Source organism: Tachysurus vachellii, chromosome 17 (genome assembly GCF_030014155.1).
Source record: "Tachysurus vachellii isolate PV-2020 chromosome 17, HZAU_Pvac_v1, whole genome shotgun sequence".
In the NCBI taxonomy this organism is placed as follows: domain Eukaryota; kingdom Metazoa; phylum Chordata; class Actinopteri; order Siluriformes; family Bagridae; genus Tachysurus; species Tachysurus vachellii.
In genome coordinates, this window is record NC_083476.1 from 9,901,464 (window position 1) to 9,916,338 (window position 14,875).

At 37.8% G+C, this 14,875-nt stretch overlaps 1 protein-coding gene across 1 annotated transcript in view; it reads right to left on the reverse strand.

Moving 5' to 3' along the window:
- The window catches only part of chm (CHM Rab escort protein), a 43,303-nt gene that overhangs the window by 19,399 nt on the left and 9,029 nt on the right, over window positions 1-14,875 (reverse strand). The window contains exons 2-7 of the mRNA XM_060891008.1: window positions 7,669-7,735; window positions 7,423-7,495; window positions 7,180-7,310; window positions 5,159-5,480; window positions 1,967-2,083; window positions 845-965 (exon numbers count right to left, since the gene is read on the reverse strand). Of these exons, the coding sequence (XP_060746991.1) occupies window positions 845-965; window positions 1,967-2,083; window positions 5,159-5,480; window positions 7,180-7,310; window positions 7,423-7,495; window positions 7,669-7,735 (831 nt within the window). The remainder of the gene's footprint in view (window positions 1-844; window positions 966-1,966; window positions 2,084-5,158; window positions 5,481-7,179; window positions 7,311-7,422; window positions 7,496-7,668; window positions 7,736-14,875) is intronic.

Here is a 14,875-nt window from a genome sequence, read left to right on the forward strand (position 1 = left end):
TACAGGCTGCTCTGGAAAAAAGAGGTGGTGGTGTTTCAAGGAGCAGAATGAGGAAGTACTTGAACACAAATAACTTGCATGGTCAAAAATACCTGCCTTCAGTACACCAGACAGCACCTAGACAAGCCTCACAATCCTCATCATTTGGAGTGAGGAGACAAAAATTGAGTTTTAGTCAAATCCATAAACACTATATTTTGAGAGCAGTCAACAAGGCCTACCATGAAAAGTACACCACCCCCACTGTAAAGCATGGTGGAGGATCTCTTATGTTCTGGGGCTGTATGAGCTCCGGTGGCAATCAAAAATTGATGGCAAGATGAATGCAGCATGTTATCAAAAAATAAAATAAAATACTGGCAGACGAATGGGCAGCTATACCACCTGAGAGAATTAAGGACAAATATTACAAAAGACTGCATGCCATCATTGTTTGAATTTGTGAGTTTTGTTTGTCCACCTGACTCTTGAGGATTGACCACATGTTCTCAATATTATTAAGTTTCCTGGACATAAACCCATAATTTCAATGTTTTGTTCCCTGAGCAACTTTGTTATCACCTTTGCCTTATAGCAAGGTGATCCATCATGGATCCAAAACTGTTCATAGATTGCTCTCGGAGGAATTTTTTTATACCATTCTTTATTCATGGCTGTGTGCTCAGGGAAAATTGTGAGTAAAAATATATTGTTTAAATTATGTAATATGTGTTCTACACCAATACAATCTGCTATATTGTATTGTTCCCATTGCCAGATAGACCAACTCAATTCAAATTATTTCACCAATTTGCACTTAACTTTACAGACAGAAAAGACAGACAGAAAGAAAAGACAGTCATACCTTGGAATTGCTCTGGGTGTTGCTCAAAATCCAGGCAGAATGTAAGGAATTTCATCAGCATACGTTTTTCCACCACAGTCAGCTGCTTACTGCCAAATACATCAGCACGGGAACACGGGACCTTTGAGATGTGTGTCAGTTAGAAGACAGAGGTAAGGCTATGAGTGAACATACAAAGTGGAGTGAAAGATAATCAGTACAAAAAACTCAAATATCAGTGAAAAAAAAGGAGACTATATTCGGAAGGGACTAGTTTTCCAAACGACGTTTGAGTTAGATTCGGACAGGACTAATCTCTGTGTTTATTACGGAGGTAGGAGTGTCTGTGTTTTACATGTGGGCGTTGCACAAGACCACATGTCCAGGATGCGTGGATTGCGTATGGTCATATGACCGATCAATAAACTTGAATACCGGTGCGCTAGGGTTGATACGGTAGTTCACGTTGACCAAAACAGACAAGAAAACGCGTTTTGGAAAAAACTTTTCAGCAATCAGAGACATTCGCATTCGGACGGGATTAGATTTCTCAGAGGAGCGCCGATTTTACTGAAAAACAGTAGGTAATTTGCTCTGGAATTTTTACACAGGTCGTGTGAGAAAAAGACAGACATGAAAGATTCGGACGGGATTAAAATCACAAAGTACGTCTGTGAAACTGAAATTTCTCTAACGACCCCCTGTAAAACTAGTCCCGTCCGAATAGTACTTAAGAAACTCAGCAGAAAACACTCAAACATGGCTTTCTTGCATTATAAACACTTCTAAAAAAATTACAAATTATTATTTTTGGTCACATTAAAATAGAACAGTTGAAGCAGAAATTATATGTAAGTATAATTAAGTATCAAGTGATTATGTGTAGGTCAGAAATACTGAATCACTAGTGGCTATGTTGAATATAAACATGCTCACACTTTCTAACCATTCCTAAACATTCAAACCTTATTTTTTTATTTAATTTTAAAAAATACAGTGTAAAGGGTAACACAAAATTAAACCTTTTAATATATACTTAAACAATTAGTATTTTTTTCACAGTAGGCAAAGTCCAAGACTGTTTCAATAATTTAGAGGGAATACACTTTTAAGCATTATTAGTGCATTGAGGTTCCAGCTTACCTGCTCCACTTTGCCATTATGATAGGTGAGGATGCAACTGACGTTCTTGAACTCAGCATAACGGCTGACATTGGACTTAATGAGAAGGTCCACCAGTAAGCCACGGGAATACAGCAGCTGTAAGTAGAAAATTATCATTTCAATATATGCAATGATCAAATTTGTGTCTCTCGGTTCATGTGTGCATAGTTTTAATTTTAGGTGGCATCTATAACAACAGTGGACTAGAAACACAAGAATAATTTGTTATTACACAACATTGAGCCTCTGATGCACACAACACAATTTTTCCTATCAATGTGAGATCTGGAAAAGCTATTTAACATAAGAGATATGAAATAGCTTATTTAGGGCACAAATAGTGAAGTCAAGTCAAGTCATGAAGCTTTTATTGTTATTTCAACCATACAGTGGTGTGAAAAATTGTTGGCTTCCTTCCTGATTTTGTATTTTTTTTTTTGCACGTTTTTGACACTTTAATGTTTCAGATCATCAAACAAATTTAAATATTAGTCAAAGATAACACAAGTAAACACAACATGCAGTTTTTAAAGGTTTTTATTATTAAGGGAAAACAAAATCCAAACCTTCATGGCCCTATGTGAAAAAGTGTTTGCCCTCTAAACCTAATAACTGGTTGCACCACCCTTAGCAGCAAGTACTGCAATGAAGTGTTTGCGATAACTTGCAATGAGTCCGTTACAGCGCTGTGAAGGAATTTTGGTCCACTCATCTTTGAAAATTGTTGTAATTCAGCCACATTGGAGGATATTCGAGCATGAACCGCCTTTTTAAAATCATGCCACAGTATCTCAATAGGATTCAGGTCAGGACTTTGACTAGGCTACTCCAAAGTCTTCATTTTGTTATCCTTCAGCCATTCAGAGATGGACTTGCTGGTGTGTTTTGGATCATTGTCCTGCTGCAGAAACCACGTTTGCTTCAGCTTCAGGCTACAAACATTGTCCTTCAGGATTTTTTGGTAGACAGCAGAATTCATGGTTTCATTTCTCTCAGCAAGTCTTCAAGGTCCTGAAAGAGCAAAACAGCCCCAGACCATCACACTACCACCACAAGAATTTAGAATTTTGATTGTTGTGTGTAAGGTGTGTTTGGGGTCATCCACAATGTGCGTGATGGAGGGAAGAGTCTTCGCTACCTGCTGCCGGGTATTGTAATAAAGACGGTGCAGTTCCCAAGCCAGACATGCAGCTGCTCAGGACTCTCTCAATGGTCCCTCTAATGAATGTGGTCAGGATAGGGGAGAGAGATGGGCTTTCCTCAGGTTTTGTAGGAAGTAGAGGTGCTGCTGGGCTTTCTTACTGATGGAGCTGGTGTTGAGTGACCAAGTGAAGTTCTCTGCCAGATAAACACCAAGGAATTTGGTGCTCTTGACAACTTACACAAAAGATCTGACAAAGATGTTCAGCGGAGGGTCATCAACTCTTTAGTTTTGTCAAAGTTCGGATACAGGTTGTTGGCTCTACACCAGGCAGTTAGCTGTTTCACATCCTCTCTGTATGCTGACTAGCTATTCCCACCACAGTCGTATCATAGGCATAATTGACAATGCGGTTTGAGCTTTGCATTTCTACACAGAGTCAGCAGAGTGAACAGCATTGGACTGAGCACACAGCCCTAAGGGGCCCCAGTGCTCAGAGTGGTGGTGCTGGAGATGCTGTTCCTGATCCTGGACTTCCTGACTACACAGCCCTAAGGGGCCCCAGTGCTCAGAGTGCAATAATGTAATAGTGAAAAAATGGATCATATAAAATCATATAGCCTCTGTTGGTAATATGTAGAAGAAATGTGGCAGTTTAACTGTTCAGGAAAAAACAAGGGACTCATGAGGACCTATCGCAAAACATAAAAACAATTGTTGATCATCCTGGTAACAACACACAGGATAAACAATCTACAATTGCTTTGTAAATTTAATTACACCTCTTTTCAATGCAATATAGTACATCTACTTTTCATAGGGTATTTTTGCAAAACATAGCAAGACACCTTTTCTCATTCAAACACACTTAAAGTTTCACAAATAGGAAAATGTTATTAATAAATGTTATTAATTTTGTAGACTAAATTATAATAAATACTTCAAGCCTTATCACATCTATTGCTTGTCTGTAGTTTCAGGTCAAAGCCATTTCTGATATGGAGATCCAGCAGACAAGCCAACAACATAAAGGGATCTTGATTTTTGAGGATGTAACTGTAATATTGTCCCTCTCTTGTAACTACCCTCGCATATTGCATCAAATTTCAGTGTTCATCCATACCTGTGGTTCTAAAACATCCTCCCTCCTTTATGGTGGCACATGCTGCAAATGGGTTGCAAAATAAAATTCTATCCTCTCGAAGAGAGGATTTCACTTTTTCTTTCATCCATGTTCACTTGCATCAGTATCCTAACTGTCTCATAATGTTGTGTGATGGTAATATACATATTTGTTTCCATAATTTCTTTGTTTAGCCATTGTGCCAGTATGCAAAATGCTGGCTGTGCTTAAGAATAGACAAATTGCTGACTGCATGCAAATAGTGTTGGCTAGTTCAGAATAATCAGTCATTAATTAAAATTGTATTTTCTACATTTGTTTACTGCTAGCTAGCTAGCTAGATAGATAGATAGATAAAGAATAATTTTATGTAAAAAGTGACAACAACCAAAAAACAAGAACTGTTTGCCAGGTGCTTATGTTGACTAGCTTGCTGTACTCTAATAGAGCTTTATTTTGATGGTTTTCTGAGACACAGACCTGCAAGCAGGAGAATATGTTTTACAATTCTACAAAGCAATTCTGCAAAGCACTCTGATAAGGGTATCTGTAAAATACTATAAAGCCAGCATTAGGCTGTTATGGCACTAAAAAGTCATGGCACACTCTAAAAACAGTGTCCACAGTGCACTGGTGAAGCCACTATTTTAAGCACAGTGCATAGTCTGCATGGCTGAGAGTGGAGGACATCGCTTTAACTATATAATTTATTAAAGTAGAATTAAATAACCTGTATGAAAAATGTAAAGAAAAATCTAGAAAATATATTAAATGGTAGGATATGTACTAGAAAGTGATTCCAGGTGTGTCTAAGAACCTTGGTAGGAGATGGCAGAAGATCAGAAAAAGGGTTCAGTGCAAAATTTATATACATATACAGTATTTCCATGATTAAATAAACACTCACCTTAGACACAAGATCAATGTTAAATCTGCGACCCTCCTTCAGTAGCTTAGCATAGGTTATTTTCTTTTTGACCTCTAGTGCTTGCTCTGGGCTTCTTATTGTCTGCTGATCTTTTATTTCTTCCTTTGATTGGCAGGTGTCTTGGCTGTTAGATGTTTGCTCATTCCCCTCTAGATTCTGTGGGTCAGCATCACCTTGTGTACAAGAATTGAAAGAATCCATGTCTTGGGCTTCTATATGGCAGCCATTCGTCTCTTCAGTTGCTTCGGGCAAGCTGTTCACTAGAGAAGCATTCGGCTGCTCGTCATCCTTAGACTCTTCACTATAGGTGACAGAACATATTGCTACACAATACAATATCAACATAAATACATTTATTAATGATAATCTAAAACAGTCAAATTTTTCTTATATCAACCTTATATCAACCCACGTCAAGTTGTAATGAAAGTTTATTTATTATCTTTTCTGAAGCAAGTGATTTATAAATCTGTAAACACTGCTTTTATAATAGACATGATATAATCAAATAAATGAAACATTTTAACAGAACTGCATTTTAGGTGCACTGACAGGCTAATTTTGAAGTAAATTAAATATATATCTAAAATATAAAGGAACTATAATTATATAGTTATTTCCTATTTAAGCTTAGACAAAAATTTATAAAATTTAATGCGGCCTAGGGCTTTCGAGCCACATGCACCATATTTGGATATGTTGTAGATCCTGGTCTGAATTTTGTTGCTATTACTTTTCTAAGCGATCCGAGTACCGGTACTTCCTGTACCGGGTCTCAAAATGGCCTTTTTTTCCCCATAGACTCCCATTATAAACTTTGGAGGTTTATAACTTGGCAAGCTTTCGAACTATCTACACCAAACTTGGCCAGCTCCTTTAGGGTGAGACTCCGAACAAAGTTTTAAATTGGTGTACCGACTGGCCTTTCGGTTGGGCCGCAGCCCCGCCCCCAAAATATGCAAAATCAAAACATTTTGCACAACATGGGCATGTGACATATCAAAACACTCAGCCCAATGAGGGGAACTTCCTTAGGAGAATTTGGATGACATCACATGCTCGTCTCCACTTGCCTCCAAATGTTTTGGCACCCTATCTTTCTGTCCACTTGCCTCCAAAAGTAACACTGACCCTTATGTCCACTCACCTCCAAAGAGCACCGGCCTTTGCGAATACTTGCCTCGTCAAAGCCAACATCAAAGTTTGTCGAAACAAACTTTACAAATCTAGTTTAATTTGATTTGATGCTCAAGAATTGTCTTCTGAAACAGTGTCAGAGGGCAGGTGTGTTGAAATGCATGGCCAAAAACACACTAAATACAATGTTTGCTGTATACAGGATGAATAATCAAAACGTAACATTCTGCCTGGAGATTTTTTATCTGAAATCTGAATATTTATACAATTTATTTGTCAGGCAGTAGGACAGTAGGTAGTGTTCAGAGCATATATTTCCATATATATATACACACTACATTAGTATTTAAGGGGAAAGTGGTTTTTTTAACACTAATGGTAATGCTCAAGTGGTTAAGGCTCTGGGCTGTTCGAAAGGTTGGGGTAGAACCTTTCAATTTTTTATTTATTTTTTTTTTTAGCTCTGGTGTACAACCCAGAAGGGCAAGTAAGTTACTTCATTCATGCAATCAAAGAACCAGGGTTACCATTAAAACCTAAACATTTACTATTACCTATATACAATAAATAAAAATAAAAAAATAGAACAATGTACTTGTGTACTATTGTTTTAGAATTTTGATTATTTTAGAATTTGTAATAAAAGGCTCTACTTCAGTGGCATTTTTAAAAAGATAATTCAATACATAAACCAGTGTTACACCAATACACAAACTAGTGTTACACTACAGCAGTCAAAAACTAAAACTGGAGAAAAACATACACTGATAATTTGAATAAATAAAGAGTTTTAAAGCATTAATACTTAATTAATACTAACTCATTCAGGACAATACATGGCAAAAATTGAGGAAAAACAATACCTGTCATAAGAGAAAACTTCCAAATTGGAGATGGAGGAGTCTACGGAGCTGAGAAAAATAACTTCCTCTTCATCCTTGATTTGATCATTCCATCCCTGTTCTGACTTCGTGCTTGGAATTTCTTGCTGAGCCTAAAGTCAACAAAACCAAAACAGATAAGCTGCTTGTCAAAACCTCAAAAACCAACCTGTAACATCAAAACATCATTAACACCATGTCTCTGCAGAAGTAAGGAATAAAAACCTTGTACTCCTCAATCCAAGACAAAAGGCCATTGAATGTGAAACTTGACCAGTTTCCAGCATAGTAGTTTCTTCTGTAACACATAAAGGACATTTTTGCTCTGATGGATAGAGCATGATTCTAAACCAAAAGACAAAATATTACATTTTTTTTTAGCTGCATGCTCATGTCCACAAGCCACAGGAAGTTATGCTGGTTTATGGAATCACAGTTACATATGCATTAAGTGTTAAAGTGCTGACTTACCTGTCTAAGTGCAGAACTCTCTGTCCCACTCTTGAGCATGCAGCAGCAATGACAGACTCAGTAAGGCCTGGAAATAAAAGTGAAGACAGGACGAATGTCAATGAGCCTAATCAAATCTCCAGCACATTTTCCTGTCTGACAAGTCACAAAATGTTATGCTTCACTTGATTTTTTCCTTATGTGGCCAGCAGGCCAAAGCATACATAATATGTGATTGCTGGAGAAATGTCCTGAGTACAGGTGAGAGTGTAAGAGAAAAAATACTGACAGCACTAAACAATTGTATTGTAATTAAATGAATAATTTAAAAAGAAATCATAATGTACAGTGTAACAAAATACTCTAAGAAAAGGCCAAATTCCAACAGTAACATAACACTTTCCCTCAAAACGGTACTATACTGTAGAAAACAATGAATTATGGGAAATATTTATGTGCAACTTGCGGTTACCCATAAAATACTGCAATATACAATAAACAGTGCATTCTGGGAGTGATGTTGGAATCAACAGCAAAGAGCCCGCAAAAATATGAGACGGCGGCATATCTCAAAGTGGCAAACAGAACAGGCGTGGAGCCAAGTCTGGTCTTTCAAGGATTAATTATCTGAATCCTGAATTTTCTAATTAATCTATCACCTAATGTCATATTAGCTTCTAAAGAGACTGGAACTGATTAGTAACATTAGCATACAATTTTTAAAAAAAAATAACTTGCGATCCTCTTGCTGTGCTGTGACTGGCCAGAAACCTGCAGCTCTTGGACTTTTTTTATTATTGTTTGGAAGGTAAAGCTGATTACTGAAGTGTTAAAATAAGTTAGCCATGTTGCTTGGTGGCTAGTAGTACTGTTGTGCTTCTATTTTGTGGATTTTGTAGTTTTCCTCCTTTTTTGCTGTGTGTGTGTGTGTGCAGCATAGAAAACAATTGCTGCAATAACCTTTTTGCCTATGTTGATGTTAATGAGTTGTGATAGGACACAACAAACAAAAGTTTTGATTTATAAAAATTAGTTGTACTCAGGGTGCTGAAACCTTAAGATCTCTGGAGGGATTGCCTTACCAAGACACTGAAAACTGATCAAAGAAGAAAAACTTTTAAAAAAAGTTTCAAATATGTTAAACCATTGCCCATTTGCATTAGAATAAATGAGGCAGGTAAAGAGTGCTTTACTCAGTATGGCCCAATCAAACAAACAATAGAATCCCTCTTCCAGTGTAAGTCAATGAGTAAGCAATACAATCAAGTACACTCCCAAGTTCCACCTGAGGATATTCTTTGAGATGTATTGGATGGCACCAATATTAGGAAGAACTTCTTGTTTAAGACAGTGGTATCATCAATTGGTTTGATTCTATATCATGATGCATTTGAAGTAGTAAACCATCTTGGCTCTAGCAAGAAAAATCTTACTCTTGCAGATATTTTTCAAAAACAGGTCAAGTACTGATCATATGTAGCTTGTTCATCTTTGTAAAGAACAGGATTTCAAATTTTTTGGTCAAGATTTAGACATGACCCCATTTACATAGATCTAAAAAATCTTGAGGTCCTGCCTGATGAGGTGATGGCACCTTTGTCAAGTTTCCATCTTTAAATAGCCATTCACTAATGTATTGCTTTCTTTGATTTAGAGACAAATACAGTCACTACGGCTCTCAGTGTGCTTCCAAGCCCTGCATCACACTTCACCTCATGAACACTGGAAAACAGTTCACCATTATCAAGCCCATCATCCATCAAAGTTGAGCAGCCCAAGCAGTAGAAGGTTTCCATCCTAGATATCCAAAACATATCCGGAAAGGTTCCAAATGCTTCGGGACCAAATGCCACTGGAAATCCAGTCAGCCATTGCAGATGGCTGACCATTATGGCTGGTGGTTACACTTCTCTCATTCAGGGAAAAACTCAAGAAAAACTAAGAATTTAACCCGAAAAAGCAGCTTAATCGAGCTGTGTGAAGCTCTTAATCAAACTCTGAGTGAAAGAGGGGGCCTACAGATACATACAGATATACCAGATTTCAACCAGAACTAACACCAGGGGAGACTTATGATACTGTGGAGCAAAAGCCTTTGAATAGACTTTTAAAGACAGGAGGGTGCAGGTGGGGTTGATAGAGCAGAGGTCTCATGGAGACTAGATTCTGTCCACTGTGTCGTCATATAAATGCAATTCCTTCTTATGCCATTGAAGAGATCAGAAACAAATGGTCTTAGCTCCTCAGTCAGAGAATCATGAATATTAATGAGCTGTGTCTCCTGGAGCTTGCCATGGAAGAATGTGGGAAAACTATTATAGAATATTTCAAGTGCAACCCTACTAACAAGATGTCCAGACTGCTCTCTCCCAAGCTAAGGACACTAAGGTGGCACTTCATTTGGTCCAACCACTGATTGGCCACAGAGACCACAGATGGGCTCATCCTTCTTGCAGACATAAGTCTGTTTTTCCTTATTTTCATTACAATACTATTCTTTGTTCACTATAATGTGTCACAGTGGGTGATGTTGACAGGATGTTCAAGCTACCCACAACTCCTCATCTAATACTGCTCAGTATGTATTCACTGAAACGACATACTGTATATTTCATATCAGATGAGCTTTTTTAACATTATCTGCATCAAATATAGAAATATACATAGAAGGATTCGAAGGTCAAGATGCTTTCCTAAATTACTATTTCTTGTTTAAACTGTGGCTGCTGGACCCTGGATAATCAGCCTTGAGGGTCATGTCCTATTTGAGGGCATCCAACCAACATTTGTGACAGAGCTTGCTGCTGTTTTCAGAGCTACAGTAAAAAGAGGCATGAGTTGAAAAACTGTGCCATTTTAAAGGGAGATGGAACAGAACATGCAACTAGAAAACCATTTAAGATATTAGAAAAGGGAACTTAGAGAGTGAGTACACATGCTTTAAGAAGTGAATAAACAACCAAATGGACAGAGAGGTATAGGTAGAAGGGAATTTAAAATGAGAAAATTGATGTTTGACAACCAGAACACTACATTAGCAGGAAGGGGTAAAAACAGAGATGTCTCAATTGTTGTGGAGAATGGCAGTGGGTTAATGGAAGACTTAATAAAAGGGAATAAATTTGTGATCTGAGATGTCTAGAAAAGTGCCACAGGGGAGCTATCACAGGGTGAAACAGGTCTGGTCTAAGTTAGCGGTGCAAACTGTATCGAATATATGTCCCTTCATAGGAGTAGGGAAAGCAACGTGTTGCATAAACTCAATCAAGGATTGCCAAAGAAAAAGGAACGTAAATATTTAGCACAAATAGGGTGGACAACAGTGAGCACTTCATTACCTCCTGACAGAATCCATGGCACTGGTTTGGGTGATCAGTAAATCAAAATCATTTGCATAGGGACAGTATTTGGAAATTTCAAGACTAGACTTTTAAGTGATGTAACTTCACTGAATTTAAAAGTCAGTCCACTCGTTTCAATAACAGAAAGCCCACCACCCCTCCATGGAAGCTTAGCAACATAATTATAACCAGGATGAATCATGTTTAAAATCATGTAGTAAGTTGGTTGTTGTCCAGGTTCAAGCACAGCTACTTAACCAGTAAATAGTAACTAACCCCCCAGTAACTGCACATGTGGTGTTGGGATTAATGCTGTGGGGGCTAATGTTAAGAAAAGTAATGGATATGGTGAGAATCAAAGTGAAAAATAATCCAAAACTGAAGACTTCAGTTTAAGGTTTATTTGAAGATTCATAACACCTTGTCAAAACTGGTTACTCAGAAGCAGAGGGAATACAGGCAGGGAAAACAGAGGGAACCCAAACAAACAACAACAAGAACACAGATGTGCAAAGCCTGCACTCAAACCGAAAAATAGAATTTTCTTATTAAATCAATAAATTCTCAATTAAATCTTAGCATCTTGATGGTCTTAGCAGCTTTATTCACAAAGGACTTGGGGATTATCAAACATCTTTGCTGATATTACATTTGCTTTTCACAACAGACATCTCTGTTTAAACTAAATGACTCAGGACATAACAATACTGTATTGTAAAGGTCTTTTAAGCATTTAAGCATTTAAGGCAACTTAGAAAATAGCCTTCATTCATTCATTCATCTTCTACCGCTTATCCGAACTACCTCGGGTCACGGGGAGCCTCATCGGGCATCAAGATACACCCTGGATGGAGTGCCAACCCATCGCAGGGCACACACACACACTCTCATTCACTCACGCAATCACACACTAGGGACAATTTTACAGAGATGCCAATCAACCTACCATGCATGTCTTTGGACTGGGGGAAGAAACCGGAGTACCCGGAGGAAACCCCTGAGGCACAGGGAGAACATGCAAACTCCACACACACAAGGTGGAGGCGGGAATCGAACCCCGACCCTGGAGGTGTGAGGCGAACGTGCTAACCACTAAGCCACCGTGCCCCCCCAGAAAATAGCCTTCTGTTTGAATAATAATTGATGAAATCTTGATAATAAGAAATTCATTCTTTATTATTTGGAATAAGTTATGAACCATGCAGTAGCATCTGATCAAAATCTATTGGAAATGCAGGATAATGTTACAAAAGTACACCACCCTATAAAGTATAAGAAGTATTTACAACCATGGAGAGCAGATAAACGCATCTGAGCATGCATTACAAGAGCAGATGACCACACTGGGCCCACTTCTGTTTCAACCAAGAACAGGAATCTGAGGCTATCATGGACTCATCAAAATTGGACAACTAAAAATGAAAAAAATAAAAATAAAAATCACCTTGTATAACCTTCAAGCCTTTAACTGTGCAGTTTTAGTGAGTCTGTATTCATGATAGCCTCAGATTCTTTCTGAGCTGGGCTGCTTCTGACTGTTGAAGCAATACTACAGACATCCTAAAAAAAACATTTTAAATAACCTCTTGCCACTATCTTTAATGTAATTTTTCCTATCTACTATTGATTTTCCCCCACATGATGTTTGCTAAAGACAAACATTACCTGCTATAAAATACTGGTGCCACACAGAGATGCTTGGCAATAAATAATAGATCACGGTCCGCAGGACTTTGATGACTGAGCAAAGCCCTGAAATGCTTTCTGCAGGAATTGTATGAAATCATAAATCATCTTTCATTTTCAGAGAACATTACAAAATTCATTCTATATCTTTGCACCTTGAAAGTCATTTTGGGTGTTATTTATAGCCCGAGCTGAAAGACAAGGAGAGAGGACAGAGAGAAGCAGGGAAAGCTAAGTTTCTTCAGTCCTTCTCTCTGTTAGCCATTCCTGCTATCCATCTCCTTCTTACACACAGTCAGCATTTCCTCTCTTCTATCCCTCATATATGTGTTACCAAGGTGAGCTTCAGCGTATGGATCAGTGTAATATTTGTTCAGATTTTGCATGGCTTCATAGTTCACTAGTCAATTTCGCATTTGATGAGTTATTAACCTAATCTAGTCGCACATGTTCCGTAAGATATGAGCAAGAGATAACCTTTGAGATGTATAAAGCCCATGTTTCTGCTGTCTGTGCTAAATTACTTGCTAAAGTAAAAAGTTTCTCACAGAACCACTCACTCACTCACTCATTTCCTACTGCTTATCCGAACTACCTCGGGTCACGGGGAGCCTGTGCCTATCTCAGGCGTCATCGGGCATCAAGGCAGGACACCCTGGACGGAGTGCCAACCCATCGCAGGGCACACACACACTCATTCACTCACGCAGTCTCACAGAACCAGACAGGATTAATTCTATAAGTCACAATCATCAGTTATAATCAAATCTGTTAAAATAATTTTCACTGTTAATGCTACAGAACTAGATAAATTGGCAGATTTATATCCACTATATCCAGTATGTGATACCTGAGTTGTGAACATCCTACTCCAAAACCATGAGATTAATATTGGGTTGCTCCCAATTTCCTGCTATAAAAGCCTCCACTCTACAGGGAAGATTTCCACTAGATGTTGTAACATGGCTGTGGGGGTTTATGCTCATTCAGCCATAAGAGCACATGACGGTGGGCGATGACATCAGGTGAGAAGGATATTCAGTAGATGCCACTAAAGTACTGCTACACCAAACTTAGCAAACTATGTCTTCAAGAATCTTACTTTGCAATTTATTTTCAGTCATTCTAGAACAGATTAAGCTGTAGACTTTTAAGAATTGTCCCAAAAGTTTGTTTAGGCAATCCTGAAACTAAAAATTCAACAGTCCCAAATCTCATACTGTTAAAACATCAGTAATCAACTGAGTGTATAAACATTTCATATAATAATGACTAAATAAGCATAAGTACCAGTAAGAACATCACCATTTATCATTACTACAGCTTATTCACTGGGAATTACACAGCAGATATTCAACGTTAAATAAAATAAATAAATAATAATTTAATTAAGATACTTCTTAAAACAAAGTAACAGGTATAATCAGTACAAGAAGATATTTGTGCAAATCTGGTTCATTTGTAATCTCATCAAATGAGATTAGTCGGTATTCTAACTATTCTAACAAAATAATTTAAGATAAAAAAAAAATTTGTGCAAAAATTATACCCCAATGAATGTGTTAGGAGAAAAAATAAAATAAATTTACAGGAATTCACCAGCAGAGGATTCTATAATCCATCAACATACAGGTGGTCACAGAATAATAGACAATTAAGAATGCTATTTAAGATAGAAAATCCACTCCCACATAATGCTGACACAAGGGCAGCACATGGGAAAGAAATGTCACAAGACCTGAGAAAGAAAATAATTTCTGTGCATAAACAGGTCAAGGGTATAAGAAATTAGTAATAAGCTTGAATACTGTCACACAAAAATAATCTAAAAAAAAACAAACAAAAATGGACTTGTGGGAAGCTCCCTGAGATGTACAGGCCATCCCTGCAAGTTAACACCTCGTCAAGAGCATTTCGTGATGAGAAAAGTTGAAGAAAATTGCAATGCAAGTTCTGCACAGTTGGCTAAATCATTAGCAAGTCAAACTGGGGTGAGTGTTTCCCATGACACCAACGTACACCGCAGAGGACTGGCATGCATGGCTGTCGTTCACGAAGGACGTGCTCTTATGTGGAGGCTTTGCAATTCATAGATCGCATCATGAATTCACAGACATACTGTGAAATACTGAAAGAGAAGATGCTACCATTACTCCATACCCTACTGGTCACTGGGCAGTCTTTCAACATGATAATGACCC